Genomic DNA, 26,370 nt, shown 5'->3' with positions numbered 1-26,370 from the left:
AAGATATGATCGAAACAGTGGCTTTTGAAGAGGAGGCATATGAAAACGAGGATGCAGAATACACGGTAAAAGTATGTGAAAAATCTGAGGAAAAAGACAGAAGATTGATATGGGAAAAAGGGAAAGACAACATAATAGCCGACACTCTAACACAGGATGAGGACACTGAAAATAAGGAAACAATTACTCTACAGGTGGGACTAATTAGAGTAATACAAGAAGAAGGGGTATAAGACGTAGATTAAAGTAAGGAAATATACAGGGATTTGGTTTTGCCTCGAGAAAATTTATTTAAAAATGCAGATAAATTTTATCGAATACAAGGCGGGGATTTGTTATATTTCTATTTGATATGAAAATTAAATTTTGATAATTATAAACAGAATTCAATTTAATATAAAATATTTTCAATTTTCTCAACCACGGGCATATAAATTTAGAACAACCTGTATACAACAAATTGTTATATTTAATTTTAAGAAGTGATTAAACGAAACTCGGGACAATGCGCTTAGAATGAACAAAGTGAATGGCGCGTACCATTGTCGTTGTTCGCGGAAGGTTCGATCATTAGCCTATGCTAAATAAGACTCAAGTGAAATCGATAATAGGTCATTATCGTTGTTCGCGGAAGGTTCGATCATTAGCCGATGCTAAATAAGACTTAGTGGAAGTAGATAATAGATCATTAAATTTTGTAATTAGTAGAAAGTAATTTTAGAATGGGAATTAACTATTTTTCTTTTGAAATCCATTAAGCATATTTAGAAAGATTAAAAATTGGTTTTGAGGAATACTGCGAATGAGAGTTGGTGGTGGAAGTTTGATTTATGAATCTGGAAGGGATATTTAGAAAGTAGGGGAATGAATGACAAATCGAGATCAGAATGTTTTGAGCTGTGGAGAAGTGAAGTCCAGTAGTAGACGGTAGTGTACGGAGAGGGAGAAAGCCGGTGTAGTTCCGTGAGTGTGGAGTATCTATCGTGGAACGAGAGGTAGGCCAGGTTGAGAGTAAAAGAACCTCCTTGAGCCAAGAGTTCCCGGTAGCTGATTGCAGTTTCGAAAAAGGTAGAACACAGCATCACGACAGAAGCAGGAAACGAGAGCTATACGAGCTAGTTTCAGAGGAGAACATTACTGGAAGCCAGGACGAGGTTTTGATTGCAGCCAAGGATAGCAGGAAACGGGTCTTGTGTGAAGACATTCTCAGTTCACCAGAAAAAGGTCAGTCTCATTTGTTTGGACATGAATGTATGGGTTTTTCGTATTAAATACCACATTTAAAATTGAAGAAACATAATCAATAATATCAGAAAAGCTTCATCAAACTTAAATAGAATTGTTGCTAATAAATCATAATAGTTAAATGTAAATAAAAACTTTCAATTGGAAACCAAAAGGAAATAAGATTCCCATGTGTAAATGTTATGTTTAAGAATAATATGATATAGTAAATATTAAGCAGTGATTGCCATTTAAATAAAATAAACAATATTTTGATTACAATTGTAACCCATATGTGTTATTATTTTACTCTTTTCTTTCCTATCCCGATTAGGAACCATTGAGAAATACTTAGAAGCCACGTATGTAAGTAATTAATTTTATAAAAAGCCCTGAGATTGAAAACATATTGATATGTGATCTGGTAAATTAATTAGATTATTATTAATGCATTGATTAAATTAAATGACATATAAAAATATTATCTCATATCAATAATCAAGATCACATCAATATATAATATCGGTTTACAACGGTCTTTGACGTCTTCCGATTTCCAATTTCCATCTCGTTCTGTCATCCCATAGATCGACCTCGAGTTCTCTGTCCCTGATTTCTCTATCAACTCCTTCTCTCCAACTTCTTCTAGGCCTTCCTGGTCTGCGCCTTCCTCTTGGTTGCCATTCGAGGATTTGTCTTGGTATTCTATTCTCCCGCATTCTCCTTACGTGTCCGTACCAGCTGAGTTGTTTCGTCCTGATGTCGTCAACAATAGTATGTGTAACCCCCATGATTTCTCGGACTCTCTCGTTTGTTATTCTGTTGCTCTAAGCATTTTCTCTGTTCTGTCTTTTAGGGGCCAAACTTCGCATCCATATGTTGTGATGCTTTTTATTATAGTGTTATATATTCTTTTTTTATTTTCCTTAGAAATATTTTTATCCCACAGTACGTTGTTCAGTAAGGATATGCCTTTCCTTCCCTGTATATTTCGTTCCTTAATAGCTGCATCTAATTTCCCGTCTTGAGTGATCTTTACTCCCAGGTATGTGTAGTCTTCACATAATTTTATTTCTTGATTTTCCTCTACTCGGAGGCTATGTTGGTCTCCTCCGATACTCATGTATTCAGTTTTTTCCATATTCACTTCTAGGCCCCCCTCTCTAAACTCTTCTAATAGTTTTCGCATCATGTAACTAAGATCTTCAGAGTCCTGTGCGATGATCACCTGGTCATCCGCAAAGCACAGCGTGTACAAAGTTGAGTCCGTTAGTGGTATGCCCATATTCGTACATTTTTTCTTCCATTTGTTGAGTGCTGCTTCGAGGTATATTTTGAATAGTGTTGGTGAGATACAGCATCCTTGCCTTAGTCCTTTAGTTACTGTGAATCCAGGTGTTATGAGATATCCCGTTTTAATTCATGTTGTTTGTTGGTAGTACAACGTTTTTACGGCTTCAACCAATTCTATATTTACATTTGTTTTCTCCAGTGCCTCCCATAATTTAACCAGCGGGACACTATTATACGCTTTTCTAAGGTCTACAAACATCAGATGGACTCCTTGGCCACGAGCAACTGTCTTTTCAATTATCTGAGTAATGGAGAAAACATGATCTATTGTAGATCAACCTGCGCGAAAACCAGCCTGTTCTTCGGCTTCCATATTTTGGTATTCTTCTTCTATTCGATTTTTAATAAGTTTTCCATATATTCTGCTGATACTACTAGTGACTGCAATTCCTCTATAGTTTTCAGGTTTTGATTTATCTCCCTTTTTGTGAATAGTGCTCAGATGTGACTCTTTCCATTCTTCAGGTGTTTCATGGTTATTCAAGCATTGCTGGAAAAGTTGTCTTAGCCGCTTAATTAGAACTTTAGGTCCATATTTGACGAGTTCCGGAGCTATATTTCCTGGGCCAAGTGATTTGCCATTCTTCAACTGTTCAACTGCATATGGTTTCTCTCTCATTTACTCTGATTGGTGATCCTATCAACCTGACGCCTTGTATACCGTTGGATTGTATCTGTTTGAAGGGCTCTCTTGTCTCTGTTAGTAAATCTTCAAAGTATCCTTCCCAAGTTTGTGGTGATATGGACTGAATAATGTCTTTCTTTATGTCGTTTCTTAAATTTTTTAATAGTTTCCAACTTTCTGAACTTTGGCTTCCACCTATGTATGTTTTAGCATGGTACACTTTTTTGTCCAGGATTCGTTTTTCTGTTGACATATTTTTCTTCTGACGCTCGCTTGCATTCTATTATAATGTATTCTGTCTTCCACGTTTTTTGTGTTCAGATATTTTTGATACAATTCTCTTTTCTTTGTTATTTCCTGTGAAATATCTTGATCCCACCAATACGGTTTTCGATGTACGGTTTTTTCATATCGCCCTAGTGCTTCTAAGGCAGCGGCGTGTATACATTCTTTGATGTTTTCGTATGGCTGATTCACATTTCTGGTGTTATCTTCCGTTTCAATTAGTTTTTCTTCCAGTCTACGTTTATATAGGTTTTTAACACTTTCTTTGTGTGAACTATTCAAATTGTATCGTACTTCTTGGAGCTGTTTATTTGAATGATTACCTTGCGGCGTTTCTTTTTCTATTTTCGGTGGAAATGAAATATCTGAACGTAGGAGATAGTGGTCGTTGCCGCAAATTGGTCCTCTACATGCTCTCACATCTGTTGTTTTCAGAGCCTTACTATGTTGCATTATTGGACCGACTCAACGCCGAATTGCAGAAAAAACACCCTTAATTGGGGACGAAAACAGTTCTCTTCTGCTATGACAACGCACCAGCTCACACCTCTGCCGTCGCCATGTCCACATTGGTGTAAGTGGGCTACAAACTATTGTACCATCCACCGTATTCTCCAGATTTGGCCCTGTGTGACTTCTTTTCGTTTCCAAGCTTGGAAAGTCACTCTCTGGGAAGAAATTTAAGTCGAATGAGGAGTCTATCACCGTCACAGAAGCCTATTTTGCAGACCTCGGGAAAACGTATTTTTCAGACGGATTAAGACGGTGAAGCATCGCAGGGTCAAGTGTATCGAGCTTAAAGGACACTACGTTCAAAAATAAATTACCTCTTTTCCAAAATTTTAGTTTTTCTTTTGAAGGCTAAGTATGTACTTATCAGACCGCCCTAGTATTGTTTTGAATTTGTCCAATTGCTTTTTTAATAATCTGTAAAACAGCAAGTTGCTTGAATTGTAATCCCTATCTCCAAACAGTATCGTATGCTGCTGTTAGATCCATGAATGTTGCGACTGTTTTTTGTTTCTGTTCTACAAAAGTTGTTAGTGACAAGACTTGGTCAGTATAGCTTCGATGAGGGTGAAAGCATGCTTGTTCAGTGGGTACATTTTCAAGTATCCTTTGACTAATTCCGTTGAGAAGTTTTTCTAATAGTTTATTTACCATATTGAGTAGGGCTATGTGGCAATATTTTTCTGGTTAATCATTTGGTTTGCCCGGTTTCTGAATTGCAATTATATTTGTTCGCTTAAGTGAGGAAGAAATGTTATGTTGCCTGTGTGAAGTATATCAGTGTAGAACAGCGGTGCTCAAAAGGTCGATTGCGATCGACCGGTCGATTGCCAAAGTTTTTGAAGTGGATCGCGATTCACTGAAAAAAATACAAATGGGAAAAGACGGGGACTGTGCTGACCTAACTCACCACACTTGCTGACTCTTTTGTCAACAAATTGAAATTATTGATTGATCAAAGGAAGAGAAAGGAGTTAAACAACATTCCATTGTTGAAAAAAGGGTAGCCGTTAATTTGAATTATGTTTAAATGAACGGCTATGATATTGTAACATTCATGTGTGATCCATTTTATTGTGAAGACGTGGAAAAAATTGCCACTGAAATATCCGTTACTTTCAATATGGAGATCATTTCCGTCCAAAATGAGGTACTGAAAATAAAAGTCCAGAGCGACCGATACGAAATTGTGGTCTTTCATATCCCCTGACAAATATCCCTCTTTGAGGCAAGTAACTCTTAAGCTCACAGCATTCTTTGGATCAACGTACTTGTCTGAGGGTCTGCATTTCCCAAATAAAGGTGGTAAAATTAAAGTGTCGTAAACTGACGAACATCTCTCATCATGCTTGCTTTTGGCAATTACGTACCATCATACAGTCCGTCTAATTTACTTACCATTGCACGTCATTATCTACGTTAGAGATCTAAGTTGACATTGTTGCCCAATTACAAAAAATTCTTGAATTCATTTTAAATCAAATACATCACACAATGTTTGCGGAAGTGGATTATACAGCAAAGCAATTTAATATTCAATGAAAATGAATAAAAACTTTAGAATTAGAAAATAAGAATTAAGTTATAATCTTACGTTAAAGTGCATAATAAAAACAGTAAATATAATGAAACAAATACTTATAGTAAAGAATATACACAAATATGAAGTGTCATCACCGCAACTGTCAAATAAATGTTACCAATTTATGCCAAAATATCACCTTCGTTCGATTATAGTTACAGTATATTCCGAACAAATGTGCTTCATAAAAACGCTTTATAATCCATTTATACAAATTAAATGAAACATATTATTGTCTATTTCTTTAAGTTAACATTAATAGAAATCTTTAAATATTATTTCTACGTGTATATAATATAATATGTCTAGTGGCTGTAATGCCTATGCGGGGTCGGCTTCCCTAATTGCATTTCTCCACACAATTCTATCTTGGGTCATATCAATGTTAATCCCCTTTACCAACATGTTCTGCCTTATCGTCTCCCCCCAGGTCTTCTTTGGTCTTCCTCTCATACTCCTTCCAGGAATCTGCACTTCAGCTATTCTTCGTATTGGGTGATTAACGTCTCGACGTTGAACATGACCAAACCATCTTAACCTATGCTCTCTCATTTTGGCATCAATTGGTGCCGCACCTAGACTTCCTCTAATATACTCATTTCTAATTTTATCCTTCTTTGTCACTCCACTCATCCATCTAAGCATTCTCATTTCTGCCACATGCATTCGTTGTTCCTCTTTCTGTTTCACTGTTTTATAGAATTTTCCCTTCAGCTTCATTGGAATTTTTTTGTCACAGAACACACCACTCGCTTCTTTCCACTTCATCCATCCAGCCCTAAATCTACTGCATGCATCTCCACCTATTTCTCCATTACTCTGTAATACCGATCCTAGGTACTTAAAACTATTGCTTTTCACAATCCAAATTCCAAAGATACCATTTTATTTGTAGTAACTCCATCTTTAAATGAACATTCCAAATACTCTGTTTTTGTCCTACTACGTTTTAAACCTTTTTCCTCCAGGGCTTGTCTCCACTGTTCCAGTTTTTGTTCTAAGTCTCTTTCACTATTTCTTATTAACACTACATCATAGCATACATTAGGCACCATGGAATGCTACCCTGTAGTTTCGCTATTATCTGGTCCAAAACTAATGAGAATAAATAAGGACTAAGCACCGAGCCTTGGTGCAATCCTACTTTCACCTGAATATACTCCCTCATACATATCTCTCACAATCATTACATATTCGCCAGGGACTCCTTTCTTATCGAGTGCCCACCATAGAATCTCTCGAGGAACGCTATCATATGCTTTCTCAAGATCAATGAATACCATATGAGCGTTGGTCTCTTTATTCCCGTATTTTTCCATCAGTTGCCTTACAATAAAAAATTGCATCTGTTGTTGATCTGCCCTGCATAAAGCCAAATTGATTATCGGATATTTCATCGGTTGTTGATCTGCCCTGCATAAAGTCAAATTGATTATCGGATATTTCGGTTTCTTCACGTATCCATCTATCAATTACTCTCTCCCATATTTTCATGGTGTGGCTAAGTAGTTTTATAGCCCTGTAGTTTGTACATTGTTGTATGTCTCCCTTGTTTTTGTAGACAGGTACTAATATACTGCTTATCCATTCGTCTGGCATTTGTCCAACTTCCATAATTCTATTAAATAGACCTGCTAACCAACTTATTCCTGTCTCTCCCAATACTCTCCATACTTCCTCAGGAATATCATCTCTTCCGACTGCTTTTCGATTCTTTATTTTTTGAAGCGCTTGAGCCACTTCCTCGTTTGTTATTCTGGTAACCATTGCTGTTACTGTCTCCGTTAACTCCACAGGCTGTCTGTCAAGTTCTTCATTTAATAAACTGTCAAAATACTTTCTCCACCTCTTTTTGACATCCTTTTCGTGAATTAGTATTTTATTATTTTTATCTCGGATACATCTAATCTGGTTAAAATCTCTTGCTTTATTTGCTCTCTGTTTGGCTATTTTATATATGTTTGCTTCGCCTTCCCTGGTATCAAACACGACCCGACACAGAGGGGACAAAAAGATTGCTCGAATCAGCGGAGATGAAAACCCTTCGAAAAATCGATGGTAAGACTCTATGGGACAGAGCTAGAAGTACTTACAGTTATACCACGCAGATGCAAGGTGGATAACAATAATAACTGGGTAAGAAACAGAAAATAGGTGGAATACCACGATACAACAATGGAGATCATGGACAGGAAAGAGAGCAAGAGGATGACCCCAGATGAGATGCGGAGACGACATTAAAAAGATCGGAGGAACGCACTGGAAACAGAAAGCACTAAACAGAAGCGAGTGGAGGAAACTTTGGGAAGCCTATGTTCAAAATTGGACGAATTAAAGGGCAAAAGAAGAAGAAACAGAAGAATAGAATGGAATGACCACATAAGCCGAATGACAACAAATAGGGTAGTCAGGACAGCGAGAGACGGTTCCCCAATAGGAAGACGATCAGTGGGAAGACCACGAAAACGATGGAACGACAACTTACTAGTCACATTGAAAAAACAGACCGATGTCTATACAAAAAGAATAATAATAATGTTTATTTAGGAATAACAATAAAGATTTACAAAAGAATAAAAAGCATAATGAGTATTACCTAAATAAACATAAATAACTCACTGAAGTTATTAGAAGAAGAAGATATTGAGATTCTTGCCAAAACTAACAATTCTTGTATTATACTTATGTGGCTTTTGGTATTTGTTTGATGGTAACTCCTTTATGTCGAATGGTACAGCTGTTGACTCTCAACCTGGGCTAGATGGTCGACCTCAGGTCAATGCAGCTCTAGTCTGTTGGTGATGTTTAGCTGGTACAACTACAGATGTTGGATAGCTGCTGCAACTGCAGATGGTGGATAGCTGCGTGTAGTGGCATCGCCGGTGATGGAGGCTTAGGTTCCCGAAGGGGAAAGGTTCAATTTATTTCCAAAAAACCCAAAAGATATGCTGGTCTGGAATTAAAAATATTCTGACTCCGTTTTTTTCGTTTGCTTTAATACCCTTAGTCTCTTTTCATCTTGGTAGTATTACTCACTAAAAAATCGTATAAGCCGTTTCCAAGATAATCGAGGCGTTCCATACATAAAACTCACTGTGTATATTAGTTTATAAAAATCCAACAGATATTTGCATTCATTAAAACATTTTTCTGTTGTAGGTTAGTTTATTAACTCTTATACAATGTTTTGGGATCATTTTTGGGAAAGACTTCGAACTGATGGGCGTCACAGCTGCTCAAACGTCATTCCTACTCCACTTACAAAGCTCACTTTACTGTATAACTGGTAAATAGTTTTTATTTTTTAACTTTTTTTTTATTAAATAAGTGTATTTAAGTGTAACCTAATCTCATCTCTCTAAAATTACTTTGTTTTGTTTAAACACTATCAAGAAAATTTGAATTACCTGCCTGCTTGGTGGTGATTGGTTGAAACACGATTAATTTTACGTTTTTTTCTTGTTATTTTTATTTCACCTCACCACTTCAAAGGTCCATATCTTGGTATGCTAGTTAGCACAGTTCACCCAGAAGGTCCCTGCGCTAAACGTTGTTTTATTAAATTGTAAAAGATGATTGTAACTTTCGATAGTAGCCTCATCTAGTGCTTATTTCAATTTATTGACCATCAAGTCTGCTCGAGTCTGATCCAGTTATGTATCAGAAAGGTGTCTGTGTACTATTGTTATTGTAAATGCTTTTAAATAATTTATGGATTCGACCGTTACTTGATGGAAATTCATTTTATCTAACAGTAAAACACTGAAAACGTTCGTTTTCTATACTTCCACAAAATTTATTATAAATAACTATGTGACTGGAGCTGTTTCGGCAGAGTGCCTTTCTCAAACATAGACTGACAGAAATTCCCATGTCAAAAAATAACTTCGAAATATAACTGAACATTATGAAACAAATAGCAGTAAACAATGGCTATAACGAACAAACAATTAATAAAATTTTAAACCAAACTAGTCTATCCACCACCACAGAAAGAACCCAGTACCTTTTGCTCTATCACATACAGGGTGAGTCATGAGTAGTGTGACCAACTAGCCCGAAAAATCCGGGACATGGCCCGAATTACGAAGTCGTGTCCCGGCGTCCCGGACCAGGCTTCCGGGCCATCCGAATTTTCAATGTTTTGATAAAATTCTATTTTGAAATTTTGAATATTCTTCTAAAAATTCATATCAAACTGAATTGCTAGGAGGAAAAAAAGTCGACAATTTCGAGAGTGTAATATTAAGATCAATGCTCGGGGTGAGGCTTAGAGATAAAAAAAACAAATAAATGGATTAGCAACAAAACCAAAGCAAAAAAACGCAGGAGAACATGCTGCCAAATTAAAATAAAGCTTCGCAGGGCACAATGATCGACTGAAGGATAAAAGATGGAATCATGAAATACAACAATGGAGACCGTGGGTAGGAAGAAGAAGCAAAGGAAGGTCACAAATGAGATGGGCTGATGACATAAAGAACTTTGAAGGACACAACTGGAAACATGTGGCGCAAAATAGACAATACTGGATTGAATTGGGGGAGGCCTATATCCAAAGTTGGATTTCTGAAGACAGAAGAAAAAGAAGAATATTAATACCACATCAAAAACGCTGCATATCATGGTGTTTGGTATTATAGGTCTACAAAAACTCAAACTGTGATTTTTTTTTCTTTTCTGTATTTTAATTATCGCCATTATCATTACAACCAATTATTGTTGCTTAACCCCATTAGAAATATCATTGTCAACATAAAAATGTTTAATAAATAAAATCACGATATTATGAAAGTTCTATATTAAAAAAAATGGCCCGATTTTCATTGAAAAGTCCCGGATTTTAGGTATTTTTTTCAGCCGTGTCCCGAATTTGACCAAATAGGAGTTGGTCACACTAGTCATGAGGAACTGTACATACTCCTACCTCGTATAGAGGCTCTTATGGGGAATAACAAATGACCATTAAAAAGTGTCTGCTCCCATTGTTTAATAATATACAGGGCGAGTTTCGCATTTTGACAGAAATTTGTATTCGTCATAATTTTTGAACGGTCAGATCGATGTGTCTCTTATTTTGGTCAATCGTTACACTATTACCACCTAATCAACTGATTTATTCAAACTAGAAAAAATCAGGTCCGGCTTCAAAAAAAAGTTCGTTTGGGTCTTAGAAAAAATTTCACCCTGTATACGCTTTTTGAAAACTATAATATTAATTTTATAAATTAGACAAATAAGCAATTAAAATGACATATTTATTTTTTTCCCCACACGGTTACTTAATTTAAAAAAAAAATCAAATTTGACTATGAATTAAAAGTTTTTTATAAAAAAATCAAATTTGACTATGAATTAAAAGTTTGGTAAAGTGAACCGTAGATTAAAAAAAAATAACTTTTATTACAAAAATTAATTTTTTTTTAACAAATATTTAATTTATGTTACCACCCAATCAACTGATTTATACAAACTAGAAAAAAATCAGGCCCGGTTTAAAAAAGTTAGTTCGTTTTAGTCTTAGAAAAAATTTCACCCTGTATACGCTTTTTGAAAACTCTAATATGAATTTTACAAAAAAGACAAATAGGCAATTACAATGGCATATTTATTTTTTCCCCACGCGATTACTTAATTTTTTATAAAAAAATCAAATTCGACTATGAATAATTAAAAGTTTGGTAAAGTGAACCATAGATTAAAAAAAATTCACTTTTATTACAAAAATATTTTTTTTGAACAAATATTTAATTTATGTTACCACCCAATCAACTGATTTATGCAAACTAAAAAAAAAACAGGCCCGGATTTAAAAAATTAGTTCGTTTTGGTCTTAGAAAAAATTTCACCCTGTATACGCTTTTTGAAAACTCTAATATGAATTTTACAAATTAGACAAATAGGCAACTAAAATGGCATATTTATTTTTTCCCCACACGATTACTATTTTTTTATTAAAAAATCAAATTTGTCAAAATCGGAATTTTACCATAAAAATAAAAAAATTAAACAACGTTTTTCTTAAAATTAAAAGCTTCACCAGTTTTTTTTTCTATACCACGTCTAGATCTAAAACCCATAACACTTCTCTTTGGACTCTATAGTTTAGCATAGACGTGATCAAACAGATAAATTTTAAATGTTTTCACTTAATTTTTGCGATTTAACAGGTTCACTGTCCAGGTTTTAGAGTGGAAATTGCTCATAAGTCCAGTAATGTTTTTGTAAAAATTGATATCTTCTGGCTTTAAATAAATAAATAATGTTGTAAAATATATAAATATGTAATTAAAATATATTTGTTTTAAAGCATACCACATATGGACTGTGGACTCTATAGAACAAAAATGACCAAAAGTTTTCTCGTGAGTCCACAGACCATATGTGATATGTGCGTACTTTCGTCATTTTATCCATTTTTTCCCTGTATCAAATAAGAAATGGCATAGACAACTCATCAATTACGATAAACTTAGATCGTCTTTATGATCTAAGACAACAAAATACGTAAAATTAGCTACCAATTCGCAAGACCTTGACCTGATACAAAAAAGTTGCTGTCAATGTTCCGTTTGGAGTGGGTATCATAAATACAGTTTATTTGTTCAATAAATTGAACCAGCAAAATAAATGTACAATATTGCAGGCCCAAATGAGTATTGTGAAAAATCTTTTGGGTATAAACGTTGTCCAGAAACCTGCTATACCTACGCCGTCCATGTCACAAGTAGGTACAGCATTTTCTTAGACCGCTGGATAGAAAAGATGGAAAAATTACTAGACGTAGGTGTGCCGGATGCTATAATGAATTTCGTCAAAAAGAAGAAACATCAGCAGCTGCCACTAATAAAGCCAAAAGGGTTTCACAAATATGCCACATCTGTACCAAACCGTATTGTCTACAATGTTTTCAAAAAGTACATTGAACATATAATTTTTTTTCAATATTTTTCTTTTTCAATAAATATTTACTTTTCATTATATTGTATATTATTTTATCTTACATATCCATTTTTAGTTCGCTAAAAGTGAAAACGCAATAAAATATAGGTGTTTAGTTTCGATATTACATTTATCGCAATTACGATAAAATTACACATTTTTTCTCTTTGTCCCAACACTATTTATAATATATGGGATATGTTCTGTCAAGTTCAAGTCTAATAAAGGCCATTCTCTTCACGTCCACTTTTATAAACAACCTGAAAATTGTATTTATCATTTTTTTTTATATCCTTCGCCAATTTGGCGAATATTTTTCAAATAATAATGTTAATCGAGAGATCTAAAACGTTTTTGCTCTATATGAATTGATGTATATGAAAATTGTATCTACGAACAGACCACATATGGTATGTGAACTGGTAGTGCTTTTAGTACACAGACCATATGTGGTCTGTGGACAGTGAACAATTAACGAATCTGCACCTTTTATTTTTAAAAATTCATAACTTTTATGAGAAGAAGACTGAAAGTCTACAACAATTTTCATAGTCTTCACAATGGTAAGAGATATGTGCTGTATAGTCCAAGTAATGAAGCTTAAAACAGGACAAAACCTCGCAATTTTTACAGAATGGATCGATTTGCTTGAAAATTTGAGAATAAGTAGTGGATAGTCCAAAGATCAAAATCTATATGATGCCGAAAGGCGCTTTTACCATGGGGGTGGTTGCCAGCCCATCTCGGGGGTGGAAATTTTTATTTTATTTTGACCGCAAAAGTTGGTGAAAACATTCATTCTAAGCAAAAAACTTTCTATATATTTTTTTGATAAAATTAACAGTTTTCGATTTATTCACTATCGAAAGTGTTAGTTTTATATCGAAAAAATCAATATTTTTAATCAGTTTTCTGCTAATAACTCAAAAAGTTTTCGTTTTATCAAAACAACTGTGCTTAGCAAAAATGAACCTTTTGAAAAAATAAACAGAACAGTTTTTTTATTTTTCTTTAAGACCAATAGTAATCGAGCTATACTTTATTATATGTTAGCTCTTCTTCGTCAAATGCTAAATATTGTAGTTTCAAAGTCAAAAGACGGGAAAACTATGCATTTTTCGAGGATAACTTGTTGAAACTAATTTAAAGTATTTAAAAAAGAATGTGTGTGTACTTTGTACGCACGTAAGAAGTTATACTTCCATTATATGATTTCTTAAAAATAAATATACTTTAAACAGTTTGTTTTAATTTTTTTTAAACACCAAACTAATTTTGTGCTTACCGCTTTCAAAAAAATAAAAAAAGTATAGGATTGCACTGGATTCGAACTCACGACCTCTCGATCTCTGGCCGAATTAGTCGAGGCATTGAAGCACAAAAAAAGGCCTTACTCTCGATTTTTGGCGCAGTAAGACGGATTTTAATGCAGTTTGGTGCGTTGGATTCGTGAGAATATCAGGAAATTTTGTGAACTATTGTAATGAATAAGAAATCTGAAATTGCATTTGTGCATAAGAAAAATTCATTTCAAAAGTGCATTTTGAAATAGGCAATTATTATAAATTTGCAACCCGGTAAATAGTTGGGCAACATCCCGATTAATTATTTTAATTATTTTTAATTATTTTTAATCATTTATAAGTCCATATAATAATAGTCTAAGATGTCAATAACCATTAATAATAAACAAAAAAAATTTCCTTACGTGGGAATTGAACCAAGTACTAACGGGTCCGTAGCTAAATACACATACCGCTAATCTACGAAGACACTTGCTAGACAACGGCGATATTAGGTATAAACAGGTATATTGACAGGTATATTGACAGGTGTATTAGATATATTGACATGTGTTAAACACTTGTGTTATTGACATGAATAAACGAATCTGAATCTGAAACAAAACAAATTGGTAAGTAAAAATTGTAAAGAAAATTCATACATACTTAAATGTATTATAAAATTAATATATTCCTAAATTTTAGAAGAAACATTCGTAAATAGGTATTATTAATATCTATTAACGTTACTAAATGAAATATAAATATTTTGACGTTTCACAATTTGACAATTCACTTTTAACTGCAGTGCCTTAAAATTTTTAAAGCAGCGGTGCTTTAAAGTAGCATTTTTAACGCTCCTATGGAGTGCTATAAATTGCATTTTTAACACGTTTGTAGAAAAATATATTTAAAAACACTAATATATTCTTTCCACACCTTTTCTGGACTGATAAATACATAAATTAAAACATTTAGTAACGAACTCCATACTGCCTGTGTGCGCAGATTACTAAAATTTCACCCTCAATGAAATCGCGCCTAAAGAAGTATAACTTCAAAAAGGCAGTATAACTATTAACTAACCTTTGTTGTTTCTCTTCCCACAAATTTTAACACGCAACAACCATACATTACATAACCAAACCGTCAACCGTTCACACCACAGCTGTGCTACAGCTGCCATATTGGATAATTTTTGACATGTCATTTGAACATCCAATCAGAACAAAGTTATAATGCGCATGCGCCGGGATCATAGGTTTTAATATATAAAAATTCACCCTCATATCGCCCGTAAAGAAGTATAACTTCAAAAATATCTATCTCTAGAAATAAAAAAAAGTCTCTAGCTCAAACATTAAGTGACTTATAATGAAAAGAATGTCAGTCTCTATTTTTTTTTCAGCGAAAAAGTGATTGAAAACTTCCCCCTACTTACCACCCTAATTAAAATTAGTCATTGACCTTCTTTGGTCTTCTTTATTTATGCATCATTAATAGGTTCTAGAGGTTTGACCGTCTTAGAATGATTAATTTAAAAAAAAAATTGAGTTAAAAGCGAATAACGAATTTTTGTAGTTTGGTAAAAATGCATTTTTCTTCAGAATAGAAAGATTAGCATCAGAGATACGAAAAAATATTTAAATATAAAATTGTAGCTCATTGAATTCCCAAGAACTTGATTTGCAAAAATTTTGTCTACAGCAAAAATTGAGTGAGCTATTGACAATTAAATCTTATAATAACATGCAAAAACCACCTTTACCAACACTTTCAAAGTTACCTCTTTTTGCGACTGAGGATTTTAAAAGGATTTAATATTAATACCCTTATAGATCCTGTAACGACCTACAAAATTATTTTTTACCAAATTTTCTAGGATAAAAAATAAAAAAGTTACGGTTAAAAAATCAATATATTCTTTTGAAAAAAAAACGACAAAATCCAATTGGAAGCATATTGTTGTAAGTTAGCGGTATTTTTATTCATTTGCCTTATTCATACTTCTTTACTTATGTATTATTAATAAATTCCAGAAGTTTGACTGGCTTAGAATGATTAGTTTTTAAAAAACTAGAGTTAAAAGCGAATAACGAATTTTTGTAGTTCGGTAAAAAATGCAATTTTCTTCAGAATAGAAAGATTGAAAGAACTTGGTTTGAAAAATTTTTTTCTACGGCAAAAATTAAATGAATCGTAAATGAGTATATTATCGAAAAACATTGATTTTTTCGATATAAAACTAACACTTTCGATAGCGAATAAATCGAGAACTATTAATTTTATCAAAAAAATGTATAGACTATTTTTTGCTTAAAATTAATGTTTTTATCAACTTTTGCGGTCAAAATATAATAAAAAATTTCCACCCCCGAGATGGGGTGGCAACCACCCCACGGAAAAAGCGCCTTTCGGCATCATATAGATTTTGATCTTTGGGCTATCCACTACTTATTCTCAAATTTTCAAGCAAATCGATATATTCTGTAAAAATTGCGAGGTGAAAAGCTTCGGTTCCTGGACTAGTAAAAATTTCAGAAAAAAAAAATATTAAACTGGAACAGAGTTGTAGCGAGTTAAACCGTGATTTCATTTTTTTTTTTTTTTCATTTTTAGGTTAAAATTCCGATTTTGACAATTTGATTTTATAATAAAAAAATTAAGTAATCGTGTGGGGAAAAAATAAATATGCCATTTTAATTGCCTATTTGTCTAATTTGTAAAATTCATATTAGACATTTCAGAAAGCGTTTTCAGGGTGAAATTTTTTCTAAGACCAAAACGAACTAATTTTTTAAATCCGTGCCTGTTTTTGTTCTAGTTTGAATAAATCAGTTGATTGGGTGGTAACATAAATTAAATATTTGTTCAAAAAAAATTAATTCTTGTAATAAAAGTGAATTTTTTTTAATCTATGGTTCACTTTACCAAACTTTTAATTATTCATAGTCAAATTTGATTTTTTTATAAAAAATTAAGTAATCGTATGGGGAAAAAATAAATATGCCATTGTAATTGCCTATTTGTCTTTTTTGTAAAATTCATATTAGAGTTTTCAAAAAGCGTATACATGGTGAAATTTTTTCTAAGACTAAAACGAACTAATTTTTTAAATCCGGGCCTGATTTTTCTCTAGTTTGTATAAATCAATTGTTTGGGTGGTAACATAAATTAAATATTTGTTCAAAAAAAATTATTTTTTGTAATAAAAGTTATATTTTTTAAATCTATGGTTCACTTTACCAAACTTTTAATTCATAGTCAAATTTGATTTTTTTATAAAAAATTAAGTAATCGTGTGGGGAAAAAAATAAATGTCATTTTTGTCATTTTATCAATAAATAAATATTGTCTAATTTGTAAAATTCATATTATAGTTTTCAAAAAGCGTATACAGGGTGAAATTTTTTCTAAGACCCAAACGAACTAATTTTTTGAAGCCGGACCTGATTTTTTCTAGTTTGAATAAATCAGTTGATTAGGTCGTAATAGTGTACCTAACGATTGACCAAAATAAGAGACACATCGATCTGTCCGTTCAAAAATTATGACGAATACAAATTTCTGTCAAAATGCGAAACTCGCCCTGTATATTATTAAACAATGGGAGCAGACACTTTTGAATGGTCATTTGTTATTCCCCATAGGAGCCTCTATACGAGGTAGGAGTATGTACAGTTCCTCATGACTCACCCTGTATACTGGCAACATACCAACAAAAATAGCCAGATACATAAAAAAGAAAGGAATAACACCAGCTTTTAGAACTAACAACTTAAGCAAATATATTAAGAACAATAAGAGCCGAAAGAGAAAATAACTACAGAGTGGTGTCTACAAACTAACTGGTGGTGACTGTCCTAAAACTTACATCGATCCAAACTGGCAGAACTTTTGACAAACGGATAGCAGAACACAAAAGGGCTTTCAACAAAAAAAAAACAGACACTTCTACATACGCACTTCACCTTCTAGATCATAATCATTCTTTTAATGTAGAGTTTCAAATTCTGCATATTCGAAATAAAGGCCTTAAGCTATCTTTATTAGAATGTATGGAAATTAATAAATTAAAAAATACAGATATAATTCTGAATGACCAACTCGAGACAAACAGCTCCCCACTCCTCAACCTCTTCAGTTAAAGACTTTAAAAAGGCAAACCCATAGTAAACTAAATCACTTGAGAAAGGACTCTGCCGAAACAGCTGTAGTGACATAGTTATAAGAAATTTTGTGGAAGTATAGAGAACAAGCGTTTTCAGTGTTTTATTGTTAGGTAAATGCTTTTGTGTTGTTTATATTAGATCTAGTCAGCTTTTATGCTGTTTTATGTTTTTATCATTTATATACAGTACCTACTATAGTTTTTCTATCGATACAACCAATCTCGGTGTTAACCGAGTTTTTTCCGTATCCGTGGTAGTCACGGTCCCAATTACCTCGGATAATCGCGAGTCTACTGTATCAAAAATAGTGAAATGCCATGAATTATACCAATAGGTTATACTTCATATCTAGCTTTTATACAGCTATCTATTTTCCCGCAAGAGTCTATTGCAACATATTATGTATATGCTAATATGTGCAGTAGTTACTTTGTTTTTATTTTACATATTTATTATAGGCAGCACATTTTTATTTGCTATTAATATGTATTATCAATTTTGTTTATAAAGATTTGTATGGTAAAACTGATTATTTTTTTAGGGTTTTTTGGAAGTCCTTTATTAAAAACATATGAATTTCGGACGGTGGCCTTCATAGGTACCACAATATGGTGCACAGGAATCCTTTTAACCAGTTTTGGTAATTCTTATACTGCCTTCATCTTCACGATATCAGTGTTAACAGGTAATTAACATTTTTTTAAATTTTTTCAAACAAACGTTTTAATAAAACGGATAATTTAAAGTTCGTTACTATCAATGCTACTAACTTCAAAATAACTATACTCCGTTTGAAAATTATTGATAGCACAGTTTTTATGACACTGCTCATTTGAATTTTATGTTGTGTTGTATTGTATTCAAAGTTTGTCGAGGTGGTCATATACCTCGATATCTTTGAATACAATATGTACAACATAAAATGCAAATGAGCTGTGTCATAAAAAATGTGCTATCAATTATTTTCAAACGGATTATACTAAACTATATAAAATTAAGAAAAAATGGTAACAGATTAAGGAGTAATATTAACAGATTCTAAATCTGCATTAGAGTGTATAAAAAAACACAAAATTTGAAGGAATCAGGTGACCTGTGTTATGTTGTTTAAAAAACATGATTGCTGATTTAAATGTCACATTTAATTGAATGTTTTGTTTACATGGGGTTAACCACAATTGGTTGTAATAGCAATTACATTTTTTTGACTAAAATATTTCATGTTTCGATTTCCACTCCAGGAATCATTTTCAAAAAGGTTATTATTAAAGAAACTGTTAAGAAGACTGTATAACCGCCAAGGTGTTGAGGTTATGTATTTACAAAATTGAGGTTGACATACATGGCCGTGGTGTTGTAGGCAGTAGTCTTCCTTTTTCTGAAAAGATCTAATGGTGGATGTTTTGTGTCCCATAGTACATCAAATTCTGATTATTATGTGTCTTGTGTTCGTATTGCGGTTGTGTATTGTGTGTTGCATATGTATTTATTTATGCGGACGTTTAAATATTTATTAATTAAATGGGAAACTACAATTGTAGTATGTATTTAATTTATTCATCAAAATAAGCTTTAACTCAAATAAAATTAGTATGATTGAATAGATATTTTCAGTACCTTTCAAACGAGGCGTGACTTGCCGTAAGGTCCCATTTAAAATTATCGGTCACAGTGGCGCTGTAATGTCATCTGTCACTATTACGTCACCTGTTATGACTAGTTGAGAAGCCTAATGTCGTTTATTTCCTCCTTTCAAATTTCACTATTATAAGTAAAGCGTAAAGCCGTTCAAAAGATACGAGGGGGACCAGACTTTTGACTAGCACTCTATATGTTATAATCGGATTAATGATTATATTTAAGATGCTAGAAAACCGGAATATACATACTACATGAAATAAAATAGAATTTAATATTCTGAAAAAGCGAATAATTGGATTAAGTATTGCAAAAATACAATATTCGGGCATATTTTCAATTGTCCTTGTATATATCTTCGATTGTTTTAAGTTTTAATGATATCTAGTGGTATTTTTGTATCTTCAAAGAAGTATGACAGCCCTGGCATTAAGGCTATCTTCTCCCGGTGAGGGTGGTTATCCCTTATCCGAGGGGTGGAATAATTGATACGCTTTTACTTGTTGAGTTGTTTTATTTACACTCACATAAGCATAAGCTGGTAGCACCGCACCCAAAGAACGTCTCGTGTAGAAAGAGACACTATCTTTAATGTGGAAATATTACGTCTGATCACCAAAATAGAATGACGAATGTCTAATATAATAATAAAGAATTCCCTTGTTATAGTTTAACTGTTTATATATTTAGAAATGCCTATTCAGCATCGACCATGAAAAGTGTTTATAATTGACTCTGCAATTATTAGTGAATCGTGATCTTGGCTAACAATATTTATATAATCGAATGAAGGTTGTAATATTGTTATGATGACATAAATAACTGAAAGTAATTATCGTAGATAATTACAGGGTGTTTTTAAGATATATCTACTGAGTACAGATGAATTCTTGTACACCTTCCCTTTTTAGGAATTTTCCGACTACGGGGAGGGAAATTTGCAAGTCGTGCTACCAACCCATACTGTGTTGTAATCAATACAAAAAATTTATTTTATATACAAACTTCCTAAGCCTACGCAAATACATAAATAATATAAAATGTTCGTTTAACAACATTGTTTCGTAACACTTGTCACTCACTGTGTTTTCGGATTGTAAGCATATAATCTATTCTTATGTATTTCCTTGATTTTATTGTTTTCTATTCTGATTTTACAATTAACGTTATTTACTTCTGTTATCGTGAAAGGACCTACATAAAGACTATCAAACTTACCATTCTCTTCCCTTTTTACAAGGACTAGGTCTCCTATTTTAAAGTGTTGTGGTGTCGCTTTGAGCCTATTCTTTTCTTCTTGCCGCTCTTTTTTGTCTTCATTGCTTCTAGTGAGGTGACCTATCGTGTCTATGTACGCTGTGTCCTCTGGTTTCGAAGAAGTGTCCGATATCACGTCTTCTTTGACAAGTGTTCTATTCGGTTTGTTAATGTGACATTCATGGCATTGTTTAACGTATTTTCTTACGTCTTTTTCTAAATTTTTCCATCTAAATCTTGCTTTTAGCTTCTTTATTAGTCTATTTTTCTTTAAGTGTCCTCCGAACATCGGGTGATTATGGTATTCTTCTATTAATCTGTGTTTTTCTTTGTCATCTTTTATTGTTTCTGGTACTTCACATATGTATATTTCTATATTCTTCAATTTTTTATTTCCTTCTTTAATAAATTCATCAATTGTGCACATTTTAAAAATAATATCATTTACGTATATTTTTACTTTACGTACTGCATTCTCTACCGCCAGCTTATCAAGCTGTACCAACGCTTGGTTTAAATCGAAATGATTCAATCCTGTGGCTATGCTTTTGCTGCATTTTATTTTGTTTTTGGCCCTAATGCTCAGTCTTGGTGAGATTAGTTCTGCTCCAAAGGACAAAATTGGTAGTCTATGCGCCTCTAAATTATTTAGTACCTTCCTTACTGTCTGTTTGGTGGCTTCTGGCTGTAGTGCGAGTTCACTTTCAGCCTTTGTTTGTCTTGCTTCTTTCTCCTTTTCTTTTGCTTGAGCTCTTGTTATAGCTAGTATATGGGCGTTGTCTATGTATAGGTTTTTTAGTTGATGCAATGTTATTCTTGAAAGGCTGTCTGCGTAGTTACTTTTCCCTGTTATATACTCTATTTCGAAGTCATATTCTTCTAGGTCTAATCTGATCCTCGTGAGTTTTGAGGTTGGTTCTTTCATTGCAAATAGGTGTGTCAAAGGTTTATGGTCTGTTTTTACTTTGAATGTTGGTGCTCCATATAGATAACATTTAAAATAATTAATTCCCCAATGAATCGCTAGTAATTCCTTAACGATTATAGGTTTATTACATTCTCCTTTACTAAAACTTCTTGATGCATATGCTATAGGTAGGTCAATTCCGTTGTAATCTTGACTTAGGATTGCTGAACAACTCTCATTAGATGCGTCTGTTGTTAAGATAAACTGTTTGTTGAAATCGGGATATTTTAAAATTGGTGGTTTCGTCAGAGATGCTTTAAGCTTTTTGAATGCTTTTTCACACTCCTCGGTCCACGAAAATTCTACTCCTTTCCTCGATAATTTGTTGAGTGGTCTGCATATTTCCGCAAAATTTTTAATAAAACGTCTGTAATAGTTGCAAAATGCTACAAATCTCTTTGTTTCTTCCGCTGTCTTAGGTGTCGGATATTGTTCAATTGCTGCATACTTCGCTTTGTCTGGTGATACTCCCTCTTGAGAAAGATCATGTCCTAAATATGTTACTTCCCTCCTAAAGAATTGACATTTTCCTGGGTTAAGTTTCAAATTGAATTTCCGACATGTCTCGAATGTCTTTTTCAGGTTGTCTAAGTGATGTTTTTCGGATATTCCAATTACTACGATATCGTCCATGTAAAGAAATGCTTTGTCTGGTGTTAATCCTGAAAATGCTATTGACATCATTCTTGAAAAGCTATTTGGGCTTACATTTAATCCAAAAGGTAATCTGGTAAATTGAAATGCTCCATTTTCTGTGCTGAACGATGTGTATTTTCTCGATGATTTTTCTAATGGTATCTGGTGAAAGCCTGACATTAAGTCTATAACTGAAAACCATTTTGCTCTTCCTAGTTGATCTAATATCGAATCTATTCTTGGTAATGGAAATTTGTCTGTAACTATCTTCTTGTTCAGTTGTCTAAAATCTATGCATAATCTCCATGCTTTTCCTCCATCTATAGCTTTTTTCGGTACCAGTACTACTGGACTGTTGTACTCGGATGTAGATGGTTCTATGATTCCTTGGTCTCTTAGGTTTTGTACTTGTCGATTTAATTCCTCTGTTTGCGCATGAGGTGTCCTATAATTCTTGATATATACCGGAGTTTGGTCTTTAACTCTTAGTTTTTGTTCGTAGAAATTGTTACAGGTTAACATATCATGCCTTAGGGCGAATATGTCTGAATATTCCTCGCATAACGATACTAAGTTGTCTCGTATGTATTCTGGTATGTCTAATTTCAGTGATTCTCGTAATTCTTTTTTTCTGTCCTTGCTGTCGTTGACTAGCCTATATATATTGAATAGTTTAATATCCAACGTCCTGATTGTGCTTGCGTCTACATTTACTGTTTCGTACGTTGTGTTCAAAATTTTGATGTAAGGATTATTACTTGAAATAATTGCTCTTGCTATGAATATTCCTGGTTGTATTTCTTGCTGTTCCACTATCCTGTCTTTCTTTAACGTTTGAAAAATTTTTACGATTCTGTAAATTTCACATCTAGGCGGTATTATTATGGTGTCATTGTCTATATTATCCAGAATTTTCGTACTAATGTAACAATCGTTGTCCTCTTTAATGTGCATTTTAAGGTTTGCGTAATCTAGTATACATTGAAAGTTAGAAATAAAGTCTCTCCCAATGATTCCGTCTGTTGGAATTGGAAAGTTAGGTTCTACCAATTGAAAGATGTGTTCGAATCGAGTTCCTTTTACTTCGAGTGTTGTCTCAACTTCTCCCATTGTTTGCAACTCTCCTTTAGTGACTCCTTTTATTTTTGCCTTTGTGTTTGGTTTCACCTGTTCCTTCATGAAATCTTGTGAACATTTTAGTATTGAAATGTCAGCTCCTGTGTCTATGATAAAAGTGCTTGTGTTTTCAAGAATTCCTGTTTTCATTCGTACAAAGTTCGTTAGGTTTAGGTCGAAGTTGTAAATGTTATATTTTATTTCTGCCTGTGTGCTTCCAACTTCTTGTTCATTCAAAACCCCAACTGCTGGTTTTCTTGCTCTTCTTGACTGTCCTCTATTTCTAGTAACCTTACGTTCCTGTTACGTCCGCCTCTCTGGTTTCCTCTGTATGTTTGATTGTTAAATTGTCTGTATCCTCTGTTCGAATAATTTCGTTGATTGTCCGTTGCTTCTCCTTCGTTCCGTTGTCCGAAGTTATTTCTTCTTCCTCTGTCATATTTGTTATGATATCCTCTTCTGTATTGCTGCTGTCCTCTCCTATTCTCGTAGTTTGTCCTATAATTTAAGACTCTTCCTTGTGCATTTTCTTCAGTCGTATCGATCGACAAAAATTTAGATACTACTTCCTGCGGTGATGTAAAGTTACCTGCTTCCAGTATTAGCTTAGCTTTCTCTGCATTAGCGTTTCGTTTCATTGTTGTTACTACAGCTTCCGTCGTATATTTCTTTGCTAAGTCAAGTGGCATTCCTTCCGCTATGTATGCTACTTTTAATTGTTCTGCTAACTCTTCCACTTCAGATGCGTACACTGCTGCATCTCTATGCCCTTGCCTTTTTTTTGGCTAATTTGGCTATTAAATTCTTCGGATTATCACCTTTTAATTCTTTCTTTAGTACTTCAGCTATCCGTGGAATTGTATCTTCTGTGGTTATTAGGTTCCTAGCCTTATTGGTGAGTCGCGTTTTTATTAGCGTTACAGCTGTGTCTTCATGACCTTCTGCCAATTTTCCAAGTAGTTCTAATGCGTCTAAAAATGGTTGTAATTTCCCTGCGCTTCCATCGAACTCGTTGGGCAATATCTTGCTTGCGATATTCAAAAATTCATTGATTGTCAAAGCCATGTTTACTATTGTTATATCTTGTTTTATGTCACCTTTTTTCTCTTTTATTCCGTCGTTAATTATTTCTTCTTCTCTTTCCTCGTCGCTTTTTCCTTCTTCTATTTCCTCATCGCTTTGTTCCTCTTCAACTTCCTTGTCGATTGGTTGATGTATTGAACTTGGAACCACTGTTCTCACATTTACTGCTTGAAATGATCGTATAACTTTGTCTCTGATTTTTCCAAAATATTTGTTGCACGATTCCCTTTGTTTGTCCGAAAGTGCTTCCCAGTTTTTCCTAGTCAATTGTGTGAACTTGTTATAAGCTTTAATTAGCTGTGTCGTTACTTCTTCCTTTATGTCCTTAGATTTCGGAACTTTTTTCTTTAAGACTCTTCTGCTTTGCCTGTCTATTTCTTGTGCAATTTCCTCAACTATTTTGACAAAATCTTCCCAAGTAACTTTGTTGCTACTCATTTATACATAATTTTTTTCTTTTTTCCAGCTTCTGCACTTCTTAGCGAAAATATAAATTCGATAGTCTTACGGTGTATATAGATATGTAGTATATAGATATACAGGGTGTCCCGAAAAGATTGGTCATAAATTATACCACAGATTCTGGGGTCAAAAATAGGTTGATTGAACCTCACTTACCTATATACAATAGTGCACACAAAAAAAGTTACAGCCCTTTGAAGTTACAAAATGAAAATCGATTTTTTTTCGTATATCGAAAACTCACAGAGATTTTTTATTGAAAATGTATATGTGGCATTTTTATGGCAGCAACATCTTAAAAAAATGATGAAAGTGAAATTTGTGCATCCATGAAAATTTTATGGGGGTTTTGTTCCCTTAAACCCCCCCAAACTTTTGTGTACGTTCCAATTAAATTATTATTGTGGTACCATTAGTTAAACACAATGTTTTTAAAACTTTTTTGCCTCTTAGTACTTTTTCAATAAGTCAGTGTTTATCGAGATATTTTGAATATTTGTCGAATCCACCACATATTTGTATATGGTTAAGTACGATTATGGAGACCTGTTAATAATCTGAAAATTTATTTATAATTTACATTTTTAGGTATATTTTGAAAAAGAAGCTACATCTCGATAAAAGGTGACTTATGAAAAGAAACTAAGAGGCAAAAGTTTTAAAAACACTGTGTTTAACTAATGGTACCACAATAATAGTTAAATTGGAACGTACACAAACATTTGGGGGGTTTAAAGGAACAAAACCCCCATAAAATTTTTACGTAAATATATTGAAAAAGACGCCACATCTCGATAAAAACTGGCTTATCTAAAAAATACTAGGAGACAAAAAAGTTTAAAAAACGTTGTGTTTAACTAATGGTACCACAATAATGAATTACTTGGAACGTACACAAAAGTTTGGGGGGGTTTAAGGGAACAAAATCCCCATAAATTTTGTATGGGGTGGACAAATTTAACTGTAATTTTGTTTTAGGATGTTCCTGTCATAAGAATGATACATGTTCATTTTCAATAAAAAATCTCTAATAGTTTTCGATATATTGAAAAAAATCGATTTTCATTTTGTAACTTCAAAGGGTTGTAACTTTTTTATGAGCACATTTGTACTAAGGTAAGTTAGGTTCAATCGAACTATTTTGGACCCCAGAATGTGTGGTATAATTTATGACCAATCTTTTCGGGACACCCTGTATAGTAAAAATATAGAGACAAAATAATACGTCAATATAT

General features: G+C 33.4%; 1 protein-coding gene across 3 annotated transcripts in view; it reads left to right on the top strand.

The window, feature by feature from the left end:
* LOC114331357 (monocarboxylate transporter 10) overlaps positions 1-26,370 on the top strand; it is a 104,367-nt gene that overhangs the window by 61,669 nt on the left and 16,328 nt on the right. For all 3 annotated transcript variants that reach the window (XM_028280905.2, XM_028280906.2, XM_028280907.2), the window contains exons 3-4: positions 8,739-8,865; positions 18,518-18,661. In XM_028280905.2, the coding sequence (XP_028136706.1) occupies positions 8,739-8,865; positions 18,518-18,661 (271 nt within the window). The remainder of the gene's footprint in view (positions 1-8,738; positions 8,866-18,517; positions 18,662-26,370) is intronic.

This window comes from Diabrotica virgifera, chromosome 1 (assembly GCF_917563875.1).
Source record: "Diabrotica virgifera virgifera chromosome 1, PGI_DIABVI_V3a".
NCBI classification, from domain to species: Eukaryota; Metazoa; Arthropoda; class Insecta; order Coleoptera; family Chrysomelidae; genus Diabrotica; species Diabrotica virgifera.
Note: the sequence above shows the minus strand (reverse complement) of the source record. Positions and strands in the feature narration are given on the sequence as shown.